This window comes from Mus pahari, chromosome 21 (assembly GCF_900095145.1).
Source record: "Mus pahari chromosome 21, PAHARI_EIJ_v1.1, whole genome shotgun sequence".
Taxonomy (NCBI): Eukaryota; Metazoa; Chordata; class Mammalia; order Rodentia; family Muridae; genus Mus; species Mus pahari.
Window position 1 is genome coordinate 9900372 of NC_034610.1, and position 19733 is coordinate 9920104.

General features: G+C 47.7%; 1 protein-coding gene across 2 annotated transcripts in view; it reads left to right on the plus strand.

Annotated features, from left to right (window-relative positions):
• Smoc2 (SPARC related modular calcium binding 2) overlaps nt 1–19733 on the plus strand; it is a 128479-nt gene that overhangs the window by 30281 nt on the left and 78465 nt on the right. For both annotated transcript variants that reach the window (XM_021221046.1, XM_029533163.1), the window contains exon 2: nt 13832–14003. In XM_021221046.1, the coding sequence (XP_021076705.1) occupies nt 13832–14003 (172 nt within the window). The remainder of the gene's footprint in view (nt 1–13831; nt 14004–19733) is intronic.

A 19733-nucleotide genomic window follows, 5' to 3' on the forward strand; every position in this document is an offset into this window, starting at 1 on the left:
TGGGAAAAGGAAGAGCTGTGGGCTATGGCGTGTGGTCCATCCGTTCTCTTATCTTCCATGGGATAGCAAGGACCCTGAACTGCACACAGTGTCTGCTCTTAGCTGGTCCCGCTTTAGAGAGAGCGGTTCTGCTACTTACGAGTGCTTTAAGATGTAATATCTGAGTTGTATTTATGAGACATGGCTAGACTGTATGTTGGTACATTTTAATATATTTAAAAGGCATTTTCTACATAATAAAGAAATGAAAGAAGCTGTAGTCTGAAGAAGATGGTGGAGGAACTCTAGGTTTCCTCCCACCTAGACATTAACTGCCCCGCGAGAGTCTGTTTTGGACTCTATTTTGCCCAAGGGCTGAGACTTCAGGGGAAGGTTTCGACAGTGAAACATAGTTTTGGGTTGATTCTAACTCTCAGTATAGGAGCATCCTCACCAATCCTGCCAACTCTCTGTGGTAGATATGGTTGATATTACAGCAGATACTGAGACTGAGTGGGACCCTGCTGTAGGGAAAAGATGGTGTAGGCTACAAATCCTGGGCCCTGTGCTGAGATTAACATTTGTAGCTTCTGACCAGAGGGATATAGACACAGAAGCAGTAGCCATTATTGTTGTGCGTACAGTATCGTATCCTCCAACTGTGATAGGACTCTTCTCTCTAGCTAAAATGATTTGTAAGGGTCTCAGAGAGCCAATACACATGCACCCTTTGTTTTTCTGTCTTCTGTTTTGGAATACATCAAGGATGAGGGCATAGTCAAAGCTAATCTCATATGCAGAATGAGAACACTTGCCCACCCATGAGCAGAGAAGGTTGCTCAGAAAAGATGTAAAAAGATCTTAAATGTATGCACTTGGCAAAGCCTTGACACAAAATCGTCTGGCAACAGAAGAGAAGAAACACCAACAGAAAATGGTTCAAGTTTCATGTACAGTTTAAACAAACAAACAAAAGTCACAAAAGGAACATTTCAGGGAAAAGCAATCAGTAGAAAAACTGACATTTTTTGATAGTACTCATAACAAGGATGTAAGATAATATATTAAAGATGCTCAAGGAACTGAAGGAAGATGTCAAGGAAGTCATGAAAATAATGTATGAACAAAAGAAAAATATCACCGAAGAGAAGCCGTACCAAAGACTGGAGCTGAAAAGTAACAGAAATGGAGAATGTGCTAAAGGGTTTTGTTAGCAGGTGTGGAGGGAGAGGGAGGGAAAGTGAGAGAAAGAGACAAAGACAGAGAAATAGAGAGAGACAGAAAGAGAGAGATAGAGACACACAGAGACAGACAGACACACACACAGGAGAGAGAGAGAGAGAGAGAGAGAGAGAGAGAGAGAGAGAGAGAGAGAGAGAGAGAGATCTTCGTCCTTCAGTGTCCCTGATCCAGCATGGTCTCTGGGAGGGAGAAGACGTTCTGGATCTCCTGGACCAGTTCAGTGAATGAGACCATGGACTCAGCATGTTTTTCAACATCATTGAAAAAAATAACCAAATGGCAGAATCTGGAGTTAAAGTAACACCACATTCAAAGCAGCATGGTGTCCACCAAAAGACGTCATGGACCCAGTGTGTGACTTCCCTTCTGCTCAGGCTCTGTCTTACTCCATGGAAACGGATGTGCAAGTTCTGTGAAAGATCCACATGTTTCCTCCTGCGGCAGGAGAGTGGCAATTGAGATGGCTTGGCTCATTTACCACCTTCTCATAGCGTAAGCAGTAATCCTCTCTCTGGGGTAGGAAGGCCGTCTCGATGGAGGTTTAGCCCTGGAAGGGCTGCGATTTATCCTCTGAACTTAAAAGCTGGCTCCTCTTGCTTTTCTTCCCCAAGCTAATGCTTACTGTGTGCCCTTCCAAACCCGCTATGACTCACCGGTGGCTTGGTGACGGTGCTAGAGGCTGATCTGGGGACACCCATCTGTGTCCCTACTTAGTGTGTTTCAGATTCTGCTGGGTCTTCAAAGAATATGCGGCCAGTGCCAGCTCCGCTTTCCAACCCAAATCCTGTAACGTCGTCGTTAGAGGCAGGGCTGGGGTAGGACTTCAGCTCACAGTGCCCCCTGCCTTCTGGAGACAGATCCTCTGTAGGGTAGAAGTTTTCCTGCACTGGGATGTTGCAGCCTCTAGTGACTCACAAGTAGGGTAGGTCCTTGGTGGCCAGAATATGGTGCAAGATGGCAGGTGACTTCCCTTTCGTTTAACCTCTTAAGAGCTATTCAGGCGTGTGCCGGATGGGGCTCGCTAGGGAGGCAGCTGATTAAAAAAAAAAACCCTCTGTACATGTTTTAACACCCTTGTCCACCTGTCGCATCTCCCATCTTCCTCTTGCCTGAGGTCCGAACTTGTTTGTGGTGAGGGTTTCGGTGGTAAGAGAAGAACCCCTAAGCCAGGACCCGTGACCTCCATGTGCCTCAGCACCGTCACGTGATGACGGTGATTGCGTTTTTTTGAAGATGCTTGGTGTCCTCCCAGTCCCAGCTTCCCACAGATACTGGTTGGTGATGAGTCACAGTGGTTTTCAAAGCGTTCACAACCATCACTGACTTGGAGAAGGGAAACAGTGCGAGCCAGCTCTGAGATCCACAGGATAAAACCCAGCCCTCCAGAGCTCGTTCTACAAAAACCTTCTTCCCACCTCACTGCATGGCTTGCTGCTAACTTCCGAGAAGAAGTAGCTAGGAAAAGATGTGGCCCAGATCCTCCGTGTAAGACCACCAGGTGACTGAGCTTGTTGTGATTTCTTTAACAAGGGCCAGGAGCCAGGAAAGAGCAGGAAGGCGAGATGTGGTGTGGGCCCCTGCAGGAAGATCTATTCCTGACATTCATTCCCTACCTCCTGGCTCTGTCATGAACAATTAAAGGTTGTTTTTCAAGGGAGAATTTCCCATGACGGCAAAAAAACACAGTCCTGCCTTTCAAAACCAAAATGTTGAGGGGATTAAATGGGACTTTCCACTTCTCACTGTCTCAAGCATATCCTTAGCCCAGCTTCCACAGATGCACAGACTCACAGACATGCAGGCACACACACACATGCAGGCGCACATACACACATAGACGAGAGACTGTGTGTGTACATACAGGGCCACATACACACAGGCCTGTCTACACAGCACAGATGCAGACACATACAAACATACGCATGCACGGATGCATGACCTTATTGTCAGTCTACGCGACTTCCCTTTAATCTTTGGTAGTCTGTTGTTCCCTTTGTGTTTTAGAAGCAAGGTGCAGAACACAGGCAGCAAGAAAGACCTGCCACCCACATTGTCCCTTGCTCTGCTCTAAGGGTATGAGTGGATCTAATTCTCACAGCTGTGTTTAAACTTACCCCTAACCCCTGACTCCTGACCCCTAACCCCTAACCCCTAACCCTCAATCTGAACCTTGGCAAGCTCCTCTCACAGAAGGTGGGACTCAGTGGTCTCTCAGCACCCTGATGATATCATGTGGTAGAAAACTGGACTTGTTCATGGGCAGTGTCAATGTTTGTGACCAAACACCAAGCTGGAATTACTGCTGAATGGGGCAGATGTGTTTTCCTTGGAAGTGGGGTACAGACACCTAAGAGATGGGAGAGTCTGAGAGAGAGTCTTGGGAAGACAAAGATGCATCCTTTAAGCTGCCTCAGAGTCACCCCACTGAAGAGTGGTTTTTTGTTTTCCTTCTGAGCAAGACGCTCCAGTTCTCCGGCCTTGGTGTTACCCTATGAACAGTGAAAAATGCCCCAGAGTGCAGTGGCACACATTCTTGGACAATGACCCGCTGTTGTTTTATAACCTTAACCTCATAGGAGATTGTGTGGGTGCTGGAACATGTTAAAGTGAGTGGCAGGTCTCTAAAAACAAAGGAAAACTTCCAGCCCAGGGAACATAGAAAGGCCACCGTGCCTTTGAAATGGACGCCGTTGTCATGAGCGTTGGCTGCCACAGTGTCACGGTGCAAATTAATCTAACTGGATTCACGTATTAACCTATATTAGTAAAACATTAAGTGTACTAGCTACTAATAGTTAAGGTAAGTTTGGGAGAAACCGATCATCTAATATGTTTGTTATGTTCTAAGTCCAGTAAGTATACAAGACTTAGGAAAATGGCCACGTAGACAGTCTTTCTACCTGAGCGCCTTGCTCTGCAGCTCTGCGTGCCTTTCAGCCCTCTTGGCTACTGGGACTGTTTTCAGTGGGTTTTCTCATTTGTAGCCTATTGAGGACTTCTGAGATGTACCACCCCTGCGTGGCCTGACATTCTTGCAATCTCTGCACGGCCCACATCATGGGCTCAGCAACTTGAAATTATTACTAATGAGTTGTCCAGATGTCATCAAACTGTCCTAAATCTGTCTCCATTGTAAACCCTTGTGTTTTTTTGGGTTGGCATAACTCCAGGAACACTAGTCTAGAATTTAGAAATTTGTTATAGCGATAGGACACATAAGGAGGGGCTTTCCTCTTTGTCCCCGAGCAAATACAGCAAGTGATTAAGAGAGGGAGCCAGATAACTTGCTAGATGGGTGCAAACATATTTGGCATTCTCTTTTCCTAAAGGTGGGAGTAAGCCTATGCTGGAGGCCTGATCCAGTACCACAAAGCTGTAGGAGGCCAAGAAACTGCTAGGGCAATGATGTCTTCCTGCTCTGGCTTCTCCAGAACTAGGAGGGTGAGATGTAACTTCAGCCAGAAAAGGGACCCAGCCTCATACCACTCAGCTGGCCAGCTCTGGGGAGGTGAGCTGAATGGAACCTTATCTTAGTTTGCTTTTTATTGCTGTGAGAAACACCATGACCAAAAGCAACTTGGGAAGGAAAGGATTTTTTTAAGTCCATCACCAAGGGAATGCAGGGCAGGAACTCAAGTACTTGGAGGTGAGCAGAGCCATGAAGGTTGAAACCGTGAATGCTGCTTTCTGGGTTGTTACACATGGCTTAGGCATACTGTTTTCTTATAAAACTCAGGCCTACCTTCCCAGGAGTGGCACAACCCACAGTGGGCTGGGCCTTCTCCCGTTAATCATTAGAAAAATACACAAAGTGTACAGGCCGATTCTATGGAGGCATTTTCCAACCGGCACTTCATCTGATGCCGACAGATGAGATCATCCTGGGGTCTACTCCATAGCCTCCCTCCATCCTGTGAGAACCTGAGCATTCTTTATGTCTGTGCACAACATCTGAGTTATCTGCAATATGTAGGAAATAGATGCAATTCTTGACCCGACAAACATTTTGTGAAACTGCTGTTAAAAGCTGAGCTGCCCACTGGGACAGACCTGAGGCTCTCCCTAACTCCATCTTGTGCCTGTCACCCCTCAGCCACAAACTCATGGATGCTGGTTTCACCACTAGGCTTCTGACCTCGCTTCTCTAGGTCTTGTTATCTTTGCCTGCCTTGGGTCATTGCCAGCGCATGAGCACTTGGCTCGCTGGGCTCTGTTGGAAGCAAGGAGGTAGCCTTCTGAGAGCCCCCTCTCTCGGAGCCTCTGCACGGAGCCTCTCCCTAGGAACCCCCTCCCAGAGCTTCTTCCTTCCATCCATCTATGGAGTTCCCTCCCCACTCCACCTTTCTCATTTAAGCACTTCTGCAGTCCCTGGAAATCCTTTCTTCCCTCCGCACAAGCCCCAGCGTCTCTTCTTCCTGCAATGAAAACATTCCCTTCTCTATAACCAGAACTGCGAATTTCAAGATGCTTTCTTTGAAAACTGCCCTTCTCTCTGGAGTTTTGACTCATTGGACTTGTCGTATGCTACAGAGTTTGTTTTTACTTGTCTTATTTTAAACCATGCCTTTTGTCAGGAAAACCCCAGGTTTTTAGGGACCTAGTTTAGGGAAGTAATCATCCTGTAGCCCTGGTTTCTAGATAAGGAGAGACTTGCCTCTGGTGGTAGACAACTTTATGACCTTTGCTATCAGGACATCTGCCGCAGGGGACCACCAAGAACTCAAGGTGCATCTGGGGCAGTGGGCAGTGGAATTTCTAATTTTATTTCACTGCAATTAGTTTGACTGTAGAAGCTGCACGTGTAGGTGGTTTCTTATCGGACGGCTGGGCCTGGAAGAAAATATATTCGGGCTACTGAGGGTTCTGTTGAATGATAAACAGGCCTGGAAGAAACCCCGCTATTGACTGTTTCTGTGGATCCCAGGCCCTGCTACGGGCCCAGTGTCTGGCATGGTAGCACCTGAGCTAAGGGTGCCTGAGGCCCAGTGGGGAGGTGTCAGCTGAAGGACTACAGGCCAGTGTCTGGCGCTGTGTGCTTAGCACCAGACCCTATCTCCTAGACTGTACTTCTGTTCCAAGGCTGTAGATAGCACTGGGGCATTTGGGAGTGAGGTATCTGTACTGGAGGTGCAGAAATGGGGAGGGCTCTCTCTCTCTCTCTCCAGGATTTCGTGACCTGGCCATCTATCTCACAGTGTAAACAAAACTAAAACTATTTCAAGAATTCCTTGCCATGCATGAAGCAAGGTGAGGGAGAATGGAGATACTGGCCGAGGAAGTTCCCTTCCAGAGCTTTGAATCAATCCCAGACCCCAGGCCTCCCCTCTCTATCCCGCCATGGCGTCCTTCTTGGGTCGTTCCTGAGTGCGGAGGGCTTACCTTCTTGGCAGAGAAAGACCCAGCATGGCCGCCTGGCAGGTGCTGCTGAGATGAGGGGAAGAGGTTGGTTTAGCCTTGGGTTTGTGGCTGGTGACCCTGCTGACCATCTAAGTGACCACAGGGAATAGCTGTCTGCTGGTGACCTATGAGCTTCTCCCGGGTCTGATGAAGCTCTGCGTCTCTGTCCCCACTGTCATTGACCCACAGGGAGAGTATCGGCACTTGACCCCTTGAGCATTCGGCAAAACGGCCTTGCCCTTTCTGCCACCTGGCTCCTTCCACAGGGCTCAGGCAGAAGAGGTACCTTCCATTAACACCTCATCCCCACCCATGGGTCTCTGCCAAGTCTGGTCACTGGGCCTTTCCCTCCGTGACGATAGAACTGGAAATTTTAGGGCAAAAGCCCTGGCTTGGTCGCCCATCTCAACCAGCCAATGAAAGAATGAGAGACTTACTAATATGGACACACTGAGTAGATGAAGGGCCCACTGACCCCAAGTTCACCTTTATGGTACTGACATGAGATTTTAGTTTAAATAGAGTCAGAACCAGAGGAAGTAGACTGGGCAAGCACAATGAACTATCCATGGCTACGTGTGGTTCTGCCTGTTGTTGACCCGTCATTGTCTTGGCTCCTCCCAGTCATGCAAGGTAGCCTGAAAGAGTCTTTATTGATAGAATGAACAAGGTGGGTCTCAGGATATGATCCCTGCTCCAGGTAAGGCCTTTTCTGATGGGCAATTATGAGTGATGGATGTGTGGAGTGTGTGTGTGTGTTTCCTGACAGGGTATGATCATTTGGGAATAACAGGCAAATATCTCCATGCTTTCACGCAAAGTAATGGAGACAGACATGCAAAGGCAAGGCTAGATGTCGTCATTTACCCTGCTTTTTGTTTCCTCACGGGCCCCGTTCAGGACTCAGTCCTTTTTTTAGAAGCATCTGTTTCAACGGGGTACGAGATTTTCTCGGAGCTGCTCATTCCCAAGCGAGTTCCCAAAGTAAGGCCCCAGGTGGGAGCTCCCTTTGTACCAATGACCTCAGGAGCTCCTGGCTTGCAGGACTCTGGAAAACACTCATTCCACTCTGAGATGCTGTGAGGGACACGATTCCCCAGGAAGCAAAAGTGAGTGAGTGCAGGCAGAGCTGTGTGATGGGGATTGGTGTGGTGTGGTGTGGTGTGTGTGTGTGTGTGTGTGTGTGTGTGTGTAAGATCTTCAACAGCACATGGGGCCAGGTGGGCTGAGGAATGGACGTTGATTAGCCTCTATTCATCCTTGGCCATGGATGGTTCATATCACAGCTCTTTAAAATATGAAGATGGGGGGGGGGTGCTGGAGAGATGGCTACGTAGTTAAGAGCACTGGCTATTCTTTCCAGAGGACTCTGATTCTGTTTCCAGCACACTCATGGCAGCTCACACCTGTCTGGAACTCCAATTCCAGAGGATCTCACAGCCTCACTCAGACAAATGTGCAGGCAAACACCAATGTCCCCTCACCCCAAGTAAAAATAAATGATAAAATATGAAGATGGCTTAGGCCCTTGTGAGACCTCATGACTGCCATCCTCTCTCTTACCTGGCACGTGGGGGTGGGGACTTTTCCTGAACTTAGGCTTCCGGCAAACAGATGCTCTTCTGTTTCCTCTTTGCTCACATGGTCCTGGTCCTTGCTAGAATGACTTCAGTGTGTAATGTGTGATACTCACTGAGGTTTGGCTCTGGGCAGTCCCCTCTCGCTCTCTCTGCTTGGCTCTCAGACATCCTGATTAGTTTCCTGCTCTGCAGTGTGTACTTTAGTGCAATTTGCTATGGATGCTTTGAAATGAGCAGTAGACTCAGAGAGAGAGAGAGAGAGAGAGAGAGAGAGAGAGAGAGAGAGAGAGAGAGAGAGAAACTGGGTCACCTCATAAGGTACACACTGTGCTTGGATTCCAGAAAAGCTGGGACGGCATGGAGAACTAGAGGTGGTAGTTGGACTGCTCCAGAAAGTACTGAAACCATCAGGAGGTTTACGGAGTCAGGGTCTGCAGTCCAGACTGACCTTGAACTCCCTGTGTGGTAGGTGATGACCTTATTTCTTACTGTCCACCTCCACTTCCTGAGTGCTTAATACACGCATGCACTATCATATCTGGTTGTATGTGTCACTAGGGATCAGCCAGAGCTCTCTGCCTGCTTTGCAGTTACCTTAGCAACTGTGCTTCTTTCCCAGCCCCAAATTAGACTATATCCTAAAGGTCCGACTGTGGCATTAGCACATCGATAGCACCGCTGGATGAGGTACACAAAACTCCATGTTTTGGGCCTGCCTCGGGTGCCTCTGAGAGAACTCTTTCCTAGGGTACAGCCTGGGGTCCCCACCCATGTGAATGAACACTGTTGGTACTCTACCCTGTCTTTATGGAACCAGAGGCAGGGATGTTGGTGAGCTATTATCCAACAATCTGAGTCTCAGGGACCAATGCCACCGCCTCTCCCCGAGCAATTGGTGCCCAAGAAATGGTTAGGAAAGGATGGTTTTGGGGCCCTTATTCTCCCTCTATGCTTGGGAAATTGCTCCCCAAGTTTGCTTTTGATTTGGCTAAGCATTAGGGTCCCTCTGCTCCTCCGAGGGCCTGGGAAGTGCTGCATGAAGTATGGTGTAAAGCGAAGGGCTAAGCTTCATGCTGGGTATTGGGCACTGCACAGACTTACAAGCCTATGCTGCTTCCTGAAGTCACATGCACATGGTCATTTGTGTATTTCCATGGTTCAGGTTCTCCTGAGAATGGGTTTGCTTTTTAGCAGCAGACTTCTGAGTCTAAGGATGCCTGCCCGTGTCCTCTGTGAAATCACAGAAGCGCATGGTGATTGGCTCTTTTGCAAGGTAGGCCACTGGTAGCATTTCATAGAAGGATCTAAGAGAAAGGAAACCATGCATGTGGCAAGCAAGCCTTCAAGCACCCACCAAACCTGGCTCACCACAGTGACAGCGAGCGTGTTCCAGCTCTAAGCGAGGAGACAGCCTGGGAGATGAAGTCTGATAAAGTGTGAGTAAAACGCAGAAGACAGAAATGAAGGACGGGTGGTGGTGGGAAGAGCCACAGTTTCCTCCTAGGGTGTTGCTGGCTGTTCAGAGTTTTGAGCTCTGGGTGTCATTGTGGAATCCTATAGCACTTTCTCAACCTCCTCCTCTCAGTGTTTTCCAGTTAAATGGTTCCAACTCGCCTTGCTGAGGGTTCACCGAAGGTTCTTCCACATCCCAAGGCTGTGTGGTGGCCCAGATCTGTGACCTAGAATGGAGTTGTTAATGCCTTATTGGCACTTTCTTGCTTCCCCCTGGGGTCTTGGATAGGAAACTGCTTCTTGGTTGTTGTTGAGGACGGTGCCCATGGACCATGGAACTTTCCACAAACACTTTAGAGTGAAGAGACCTCAGACAGAGCATGTCTGTCTGAAGCTCAGTCCTGTCTCAGGACTGCACAGTGAGTTTGCAGACACATCATCTCTGACCCGAAAGGCTAATGACTGAATGCCGAGGAAGGCATTTTCCTTATTGCCATGGGTAACTCTGGTATTGGAGTAAGAGTGGCTATATAGCATCTTATTAGGAAGAATATAGGATAAGGAAGTTCCCACCACCGACTCTTACAAACTCTAGCAGCAGATGACAGAATTTCATCCAGACATGCTGACAGTAAGCAAAAGCAGCGGTTTCCATCTCTGAGAGTAGGGAGGAGGAGTCAGGGAAGAGAAAGAGATAAGAGGACATGTTCAAGGGCACGGGAAAGGAAGATCCAGAGTAAGAAGGGCACCCTGAGTTCAGCTGTGGCTTCCTGAGCACACACTCAAGAAGCTGAGAGAATTAGAGGACATGTCAGGTCATAGGACATGTCTAATGTATTTGTAAATATGTGAACAAGGTTTTATGTCCTTAAATCAAATAATAACACAGGGGAGGGAGAGGAAGACAGAGGGAGGGAGTAGGAAAGGATGAAGGAGGAGGAGGAAGAGGAGGAGGAGAGAGGGAGGGAGGGAGAGAGAGAGGGAGAGAGAGAGAGAGAATGAGAATATGAATATGAATATGGATACTTGGATGGCCTGCTTGTGTTAGATGTCTCCTGTCCTTTCTAGGACATCAGTTCAGAGGTCTTTGGATGTGGTGGGATGGGGATGTCCACTGCATCTTCACAGTTCAGAGGTCTTCAGATGTGGTGGGATTGGGGCTGTCCGCTGCATCTTCACAGTTCAGAGGTCTTCAGATGTGGTGGGATTGGGGCTGTCCACTGCATCTTCACAGTTCAGAGGTCTTCAGATGCAGTGGGATTGGGGCTGTCCACTGCATCTTCACAGTTCAGAGGTCTTTGGATGAGGTGGGACTGGGGCTGTCCACTGCATCTTCACAGTTCAGAGGTCTTCGGATGAGGTGGGACTGGGGCTATCCACTGCATCTTTACAGTTCAGAGGTCTTCAGATGTGGTGGGACTGGAGATGTCCACTGCATCTTCACAGTTCAGAGGTCTTCAGATGTGTGGGATGGGGATGTCTACTGCATATTCACAGTTCAGAGGTCTTCAGATGTGGTGGGACTGGGGCTGTCCACTGCATCTTCACAGTTCAGAGGTCTTCAGATGTGGTGGGATTGGGGATGTCCACTGCATCTTCACAGTTCAGAGGTCTTCAGATGTAGTGGGACTGGGGATGTCCGCTGCACTTTCACAGTTCAGAGGTCTTCGGATGTGGTGGGATGGGGATGTCCACTGCATCTTCCCAGTTCAGAGGTCTTCAGATGTGATGGGATTGGGGATGTCCACTGCATCTTCACAGTTCAGAGGTCTTCAGATGTGGTGGGATTGGGACTGTCCACTGTATCTTTACCAGGTGCTCTACCTTTAGTCTTTATGCAAGATGGCTTTTTTCCCCACCCTCGGGAAACTGACCCCTAGCCCTAGCCTTTCCCTGTCTCCCTGACTCCAAATGTTCCCTAACTTACTGTTCCATCCACTGTGAGACAAAGCCAAGCTTCTGTTTTCTTTTTCCAGTGTCTTCCTACTTCTTTCGAGCACTTTCTTTAAGACACTCACCATCCCCCTTTAACCTAATGGAGCTCTTTTGCTTCACACTCTCAATATTTTACCTGGAGATAATCACACGTGTGAGGGATGCCTGGCACTCATGTAGTATAGGTGGTATTTGCGGAGAAGCCACAGTGGACAGGTGCATATTAAAATAATAGACTCTAGGTTTGTGATTGGTAGGGCTCATTGCCAATGACTTACTCCTTCATGTCTGGTCAAGATATCTTCCGGAACACGATCTTGTTTTATGTTCACAGTGATCTTATGAAACGAGTGTTGTTTTATCGTTTCCATTTTACACACAAAGAGGCTGTGAGTGTCCAGAGCACCATGCAGTGTCCCATCTCTGATGATAACACCCATCCTTCATTTTAGGCAGAATCCTGGTCCAGCTGTCTCCTTATGTCTTCCCTGACTTCACAGGTGTCTTCCTGGTCCTAAGATTGCATCCAGTCCTTTAATTCATGACAAAGTGTGTCTCGTTCAGTAGTTTGCCTTAGTTTCAGATGTCTATAAATGTGACTCAGAGTCGGTGAGGCATAAAGGCTTTCACACACCAGCTATCTCGCTGAGGCATTGAACCTAGGTCCTGAACTTGAAGACTTCAGTTTCTACAGACCCGCCCTATGTGCACAACCCGGAGCCACCTTGTTTGTAGGTGAGGGATAAAGAGAGTCTGTGTCACCATCCTCATGGGGACCATGTCCCATGGTGACAGTGTGTGACCAATGTAAGGCTGCACAGTTAGAGACAGCACCTGCTGGGATGACTAAAACCTTCTTAAGGCCAGACCTTGTGGTACACCTTTGACCATAAACTCCAGGCTGCAGAGTGGAACTGAGCTCCACCTGTGCTTTCCTTGAACATTTGGTATTTTCTCAAAGTGGCCAGCATTGTCTCCCCATCAGTCATGTTCCCTGGTGTGAAACCTCATCTAAGGCTCTGTGTCTTAGATGGGGCCTTGGCTTCATAGGTGAGATGCTGCGTCATGCAAGACACTCACAACCAGAGGGAATGCCATGTTCAGCTTGCTCTTCTATCTGGCTTAATGAATGACTAGCCAGAACACGGTGTGGGGCATGAGGAATAGGTGGCATGATGAAGGGTGGCCAGGATACTGATCCCTTGTCCAAGGATAGTGGGCAGGGCCAGAGGTGTCTAGGTTGAGAATTCCCTAGGACGGACTCATAGCAAACCCAAGCACATAAGGGAGGAAAGGAAGGGGAGAAAACCTGGGCAGTCTGTTCTTAGGAACTACACCACGCAAACTGGTTCTACGGTTAACCGCTATGGTTCCTACATAGGGTCTTGGTGCTACTACTCTTGTGAGAACTTGTAAGGAAGTGCAACCTACTTCTGCAGGGAGGGGGCCGGCGGGGACAGTCAATGCGTTGAATGAGGAGTTAGAGGCATTTCACAGGGATGCATCAGCTTCTCATTCATTCAACAAACATTCTGACGCTTGTTGAAAACAATAACTTTCAAAGCATAAGAATAAAAATTACAAATGAAGTAGTGTACCCCAGTAATCTTAGAACTTGGAAGGGGAGGGTAGGAGAATTGGGCGTTCAAAGCCATCCTTGACTCCATAGCAAGTTTGAGGCCACCCTGGGCTACAACAACAACAACAACAACAACAACAGAAATTCCACTAACCTAGTTCAGTAAGGGATACACAAGTGTATTCTGACAATGGAACCACTTTATATAAGGAAAGCTGACCTGCCAGTTCCTGTAGGGCAGAGATGTTAGTGACTTCCAGAGGTCTGAGAAAACATTTGACCTTGAATGAACTAGTAAAGGGACTGTAAAGAGGAGGAGGAGCAGCAACAACAATCACAACAGCAATGATGTCACCCTTATGAGGAAGGCCAAGTGGGCGAGCCCCTTCCTCTGGCTTTTAAGGGGAAGGTGGATGGGAGAGTACCTTCCATTTACAAAGGGCTGCGTGTGTCTTCCCATCAGACCTTAGATACAGACTCGTGGCCAGCCGTTATCGACTTGTGAAATGGACCACGTACAAGTCTGAAAGCAGTTCACTCGATGCTTCCGTCAGATGTGAGCACAGAGTGGCCGTATTTCTTCGGAGCCTGTTCTCTGTCTGCTCCGTGCTCCTGTCTCCTCAACAGGAGTTCTTTAAAACTCTCTTGCTTCTTTTTCTTCCCCAAGTTCTTGAGAGTCGATCAAGACAAAGACAGAGACTGCAGCCTGGACTGCCCAAGCTCCCCTCAGAAGCCACTCTGTGCCTCGGATGGGAGGACCTTCCTGTCCAGATGTGAGTTCCAGCGGGCCAAGTGCAAAGATCCACAGCTGGAGATCGCTCACCGTGGGAATTGCAAAGGTGAGCTGGAGTGGCCGTGGCGGGAAGACAGTGCCTATGTGGCAAGGACATAGATAATTTACTTTCACACTCAACAGCTTGAAAGTTTCTAAATTGATAATTATTTCTCAGAGCATGTGAAGAATACTTTTTTATGAATCTTAAAGTAATTTTTGAGACAGTGTTTTATGTAGCCTATGCTAGCCAAGAACTTGCTATGTAGCAAAGGCTGGCCTTGAACTTCTGGTCTTTGTGCTTCTACTTCCAGTGTACTGGGATTAAAGATATGAACAACCACGTGTGGTTTATGGTCTGTTGGGGACTGAACCCAGGACCCCTTTCATGCTAGGCAAGGATCTCTACCAACTGAATGGTCTCCAACTCCAAAGCAGTCATTTTTACAAGTTGTCTGATTTCCCCAGTGTTTCATGTTGTCATAAAACAAATCTATCACAAGCTCTTCAGGGTCGTTCGTTTGTTTTTGACTCAAAGTGCTCTAAAATGATTATCAGCTCGTCCTCTTCGTTCTGTGAGTGAGGTCAGTTTGGTGTGGACGTTACCCTTGGACTTATCAGTCTTCAGATTAGCAACCAGAGGTTCCAGCTTAGAGCAAGCCTGGAAAAGCTTCGCACAGTAATGAAGGGTTCAGCTTAGCAGAGCACACAGTGCTTTCAAAAGGGATTTACTTTCTCCACGTCTCTGGGAAACAAGACCACACAGATGAAAATGGCCTTGAGAAGTTGTGTGTTGATGAGCTATTAACTCTGACAATCCTCCTATCTAAACAGCCTAACCACATGAACCACCATCAGGGCCATGCCTCTGCCTTCAATTAACCAAGTTGCCAAATTATTTACTCTTTCTGTCAAAGTGCAGAGTTCTGCTAGGCAGACGTGGGTCGTTGTTGCAGGTAATGCAGACACCGTCCTTTAGCTCAGATAGCTCTACCACTGACAAGAGCAACTGACTCTCTTCTGGCCAGGCATGGTGGTTGCACACTTGCAGTCCTACCGCGTGGGAAGCTGAGGCAGGAGAATCCCAAGTTCAAAGCCTGTCTGGACTACTTAGTGAGACCCTGCCTCAAGATAACATGAAAAGTGAAGAGGGGACTGGGAGGTTGCCCGGTGGTAGCCTGATTGTCCAGAATGAATGAAGTCCCAGGTTTAGTACCTGGGACCAGGGCTGGTGATGGTGGGCTATGGTCCCAGGGCTGGTGATGGTGGGTTATGGTCCCAGGGCTGGCGATGGTGGGCTATGGTCCCAGGGCTGGTGATGGTGGGCTATGATCATAATCCTAGTTCTTGGGAGTTGAGGACTTCACTTTCAAGGCCAATATGGCTGCATTGTGAGACCCCGACTCATAAAAACAAAACAAAAACATTATCAACCCAATTCCACAACCAAAATACTCAGTACTGCAGAAATAGCATAACCGAGTGGCGGTCATCTTCCCTAGTGGTTAGGAGAAAAAGAGGACACTTAGGACAAATGCCATTCGCTAATGACATTCTTTGTCCCTAAACATCCATTCCTGTTTATGGGGGTGTGGGGAGACCTAAGTATTTTATTGACTCTGACCCACCTGACATTGCATACTCCATATTATTAATTTGTCCTGTTGCTATTTGTCTCGAGATGTGTAATTTCTCCAGGGAAAGCAAGAATGAGAAAAATCTGAGTTTTATTTATTGTCGCGCTTCCAGGTAATCACACGCATACTTCTGCAAACATGTTTTCATGTGCCCATGAACATGCAGCCATGCGCACAGATGTGTGCATATGTACTTGCACACGCACATAGATGTGTGCATATGTACTTGCACACACACACATGGATGTGTGCATATGTACTTGCACACACACATGGATGTGTGCATATGTACTTGCACACACACATGGATGTGTGCATATGTACTTGTACACACACGGATGTGTGCATATGTACTTGTATACACACACATGGATGTGTGCATATGTGCTTGTATACACACACATGGATGTGTGCATATGTACTTGAACACACACATGGATGTGTGCATATGTACTTGTACACACATGGATGTGTGCATATGTACTTGTACACACACATGGACGTGTACATATGTACTTGCACACACACACATGGATGTGTGCATATGTACTTGCACACACACAGATGTGTGCATATGTACTTTTATACACACACGGATGTGTGCATATGTACTTGTACACACATGGATGTGTGCATATGCACTTGTACACACACACACACTTGCACACACATGCACACACAGCACTTTCAGGTGGTCACTTCACTGGTTCATTCAAACCCAAGCCTTGCACTAGTCCTGACACTTGCTCATTCAAACCCAAGCCTTGCACTAGTCCTGACACTTGCTCATTCAAACCCAAGCCTTGCACTAGTCCTGACACTTGCTCATTCAAACCCAAGCCTTGCACTAGTCCTGACACTTGCTCATTCAAACCCAAGCCTTGCACTAGTCCTGACACTTGCTTAGGGTTGATGACTTTGGTGAATGGGCTGCTTCCATCTCCCTGAAAGACTCCTTAAGGCTCCATTCAGTTCCACCGTGCAGTTCCTGAAGACTGAGATCGTTCCCTATGGACACCACGGGAATCTGTGCTTCCTCATAGCACCTTGTAGGTTGAGAGGGAGCAGCCTACACATTCAAATTCAAGGAGTCCACACTTGTAATTCCAGCCACAGACAACTCTTCCAGCATCTTCACACGTTCAAATAGACGGGGTGGTTGAAAGAGTGTCCCTGGGTTTAATGGGTTCCCTACAGTCATATTACCAGAGACTGTGGGCAGCAGATATGACAGCAGTTCACACCTGGCTCTAGGTCTTTCCCTCAAAGATGTCTGTGCACTGAGAGCTAATCATACATTTAAGGAAAATTTAGATGTGATTTTATGTCTTGACTGTTGCTGTCTCAGCTATATGTGCAGAAGGAAGAGGAACAAATATAAACTTCTTTTAAATACCAAGATGCAGTCCTGATAGAAGCTTCTAGAAGCAATCTCCTAGGAGGTCTTGGCTTTCCAAAGTGATCCCTGTGGGAAGCGGTGGCGGTCACGTGGCTCCACAAAGCCTGGCACCCCTTTGTTCCTGCTTCCTGCCACATTTTCTTGGCAAGGCTGGGCATCCTGCTTATGGACCACAAGGAAGTGGTCAGACAGATCAGCTGTTGCCATGGTTACTGAGGACCAGTACAGGCATGAGAAGGATGGTGTGGGGTCAGGGGTCTTGACGATCTCAAGGGAAGAAAAATGACGGGGGGGGGGGTTGCTCTTCTGTCCCTAGTGTGAGGTGTCACCCCAGGCTTGGACTTCCACTGGCTCTGGTCACAATTTGATTTAATTGTGGCAGGGTCAGTTTGAAGTGAACAGAGATGTTCTCTTGGGAGAGTCCTGGGTCATTGCTGTTTGCCGGCAGCCCGCTGTTCCTGGATAATTTTCTTGGTAGAGTTCTCAACCCCTAATGGAAGAAATTGTGTATCATAAACTTGAAACTGCTAAAAACACAATGGGGGAGAATCAGTCAAATGTGACACCTCTCCAAAGCAAGCGTAACTTAACAGAGAAAGGATTACAATGAAAACACCACAGACTCCAGCAGCTTTCTGTGTTGTGCTTACGTGGGGCCGCGGCCAGCCCAGGCAGTAAATACAGAACTGGAGGAGAGGGTGCCTTCCACACATGGGGGCTTCAATACAGGTGGACATCATATACCTCTGGCACACTGGGGTACAAGTGGGACCCCAAGAGGCTCTAACTTGTTCCCATTTGTGGTGAGTGAATTTTATCTGCTGGGGTATTCCTTCCTTGGATTTAACATAGGGATGGCATCTTTGCCTAGGGTGGCCTCCACCACCAGGCATTGCTTACATGTTTCCTAAAGTCAAGTGGGTGACATCTCCTTCTACCCTGAATATCAGCCATTGGAGAGATGGCTTATGGGAATGGACTCATGCCATGAAACCCAGGCACAACATTGGCTGCCACATGGTGGGTCGTGGCCAAATTGACAATATCTCTTCCTTTCCCAAGACGACAAATGCTGTTATCTGTACAAGACCCACGTGAGCTTTGCTGTCCTGAGCTAGCTGCAGAGACATGAAATCAAGTTTTTGTTTGTGGTCCTTCAAGAAATACAGTGTGCATCTCACCCTCCTCCCTGTTTTACTGGCGTGGAAGCTGGCCACACTGTAAAATATCCAGCTACAGCTAGCATCTGTATTTTGAGGCCCCCTTTTACATATTTTGTGGGTGACAGATTTGTGGGCCTGTCTCTTTTGAGTGTGTTGGTTTGGAAAGAACAATTAAGATATTTTATTCCGCATTTAATTAAATAGGATTAAAATGTGCGTGTCTCATGTCATGATTTGACATTGACCCTGAATGGAATTTCAGTGGTGTAGACTGATGGATTTTTCTTGTGTTTTCATAGAAATTTGTGGAGTTTGTGTTTTCAGAACTCGGCAAACATATTAATAATTTTTCTTTTGATCTGGAACCAGTATGGCCGCTTTTCTTTTCAACAAATCACTGGAACTGATTTTTTTTTTTTCAGAAAAAAAAAGGGAAAGAAAAGAAGAAAATAAAGGAAAAGGTCACACAGCAGGAAACCTTGGGATTATTTTGAGATTTCTGGGAACAAAATTATAATAAATTTCTGGAAACAGCTCCCTTCAAGGTTTCTGCACAAAGAGCTCGAAGTAGACTCGTGGGGAGGTGCAGATGTTTGGTTGCCAGCCCAGGCCTCTGGTGCCTGCCTTCACCAATGCTGGGATCCCTGACATAGGAAAGCTACGACACTGGCCACTGGGAGTGGGGGGGAGCCTGCACTCACAGGGTGTTCTCACCCCATGACAAGAGTAGGCAGTTGTCCCTGTTAGGAGATTGTGGAGTTCCCACTGTGTCAGGATGGGTCACGGTGGCTCAGCATCATTATCTAACAGAGATTGTCTCTTCAGCCTTCACCCGAGCTCAGCTCTCCCACTGTTTGAGACCCTCAGACTGGAGGGGTCCAGGAGCCAGGATCTATCCTTTCATAGAGGAGTGGAGAACACATTTGTCTTCTATCTCCAAGAAGACTACATGACGCGGGATGTCTTCCTGTCTGAAGGGTTCTTCTTTTTGAAATACTTCTAACACCCTTTTACTGATGGGCAACTAGCAAACTGGAAACTGGTCACAAGCTCTTACATCTCCCCATTTTCTGTACACAGCCATCCATGGTCTCACGTTTTAAGACAACACTGTGGGAGAGGTAAAGGAAGCATTGAGACCAGGCGGGTAAGCCTGCCGCCCCATGCAGGACTATCTTGACCCACAGGAACAGCTTGGATGGTTCTGCTGGCTGCTTCAGTGAGGGGTGGACCCATCTGAATTCCACTGAGGAAGATAGCTGTCCATGAGAGCTCTGTGTAGGGTGAGGGGCACATGTGTGTACCTGTGGGCAGGTGCAAGTATATGACTTCACACAGATGCATGTGGGAGTGTGCACCCACCCGTACACCTGTGAGCGTGCAGGTAGGAGTGCAGATGCAGAGTATGTGCAGTATGAAAGTGAGGGCATGCTCGATTTTGCTCCTAGTGTGCATGGGTGTCTGCAGCTCTCCTCCATCCAGCACCTAGCTGGCATGTCTTTGTTCCCATGGATACAGTCCTCAGAGACAGCAGCTCTGCCTTAGGATTCCCCAGTCCTGCCTGCTTGCCTTTCCCCCTCCCCCCTTTTTTTTTTTTT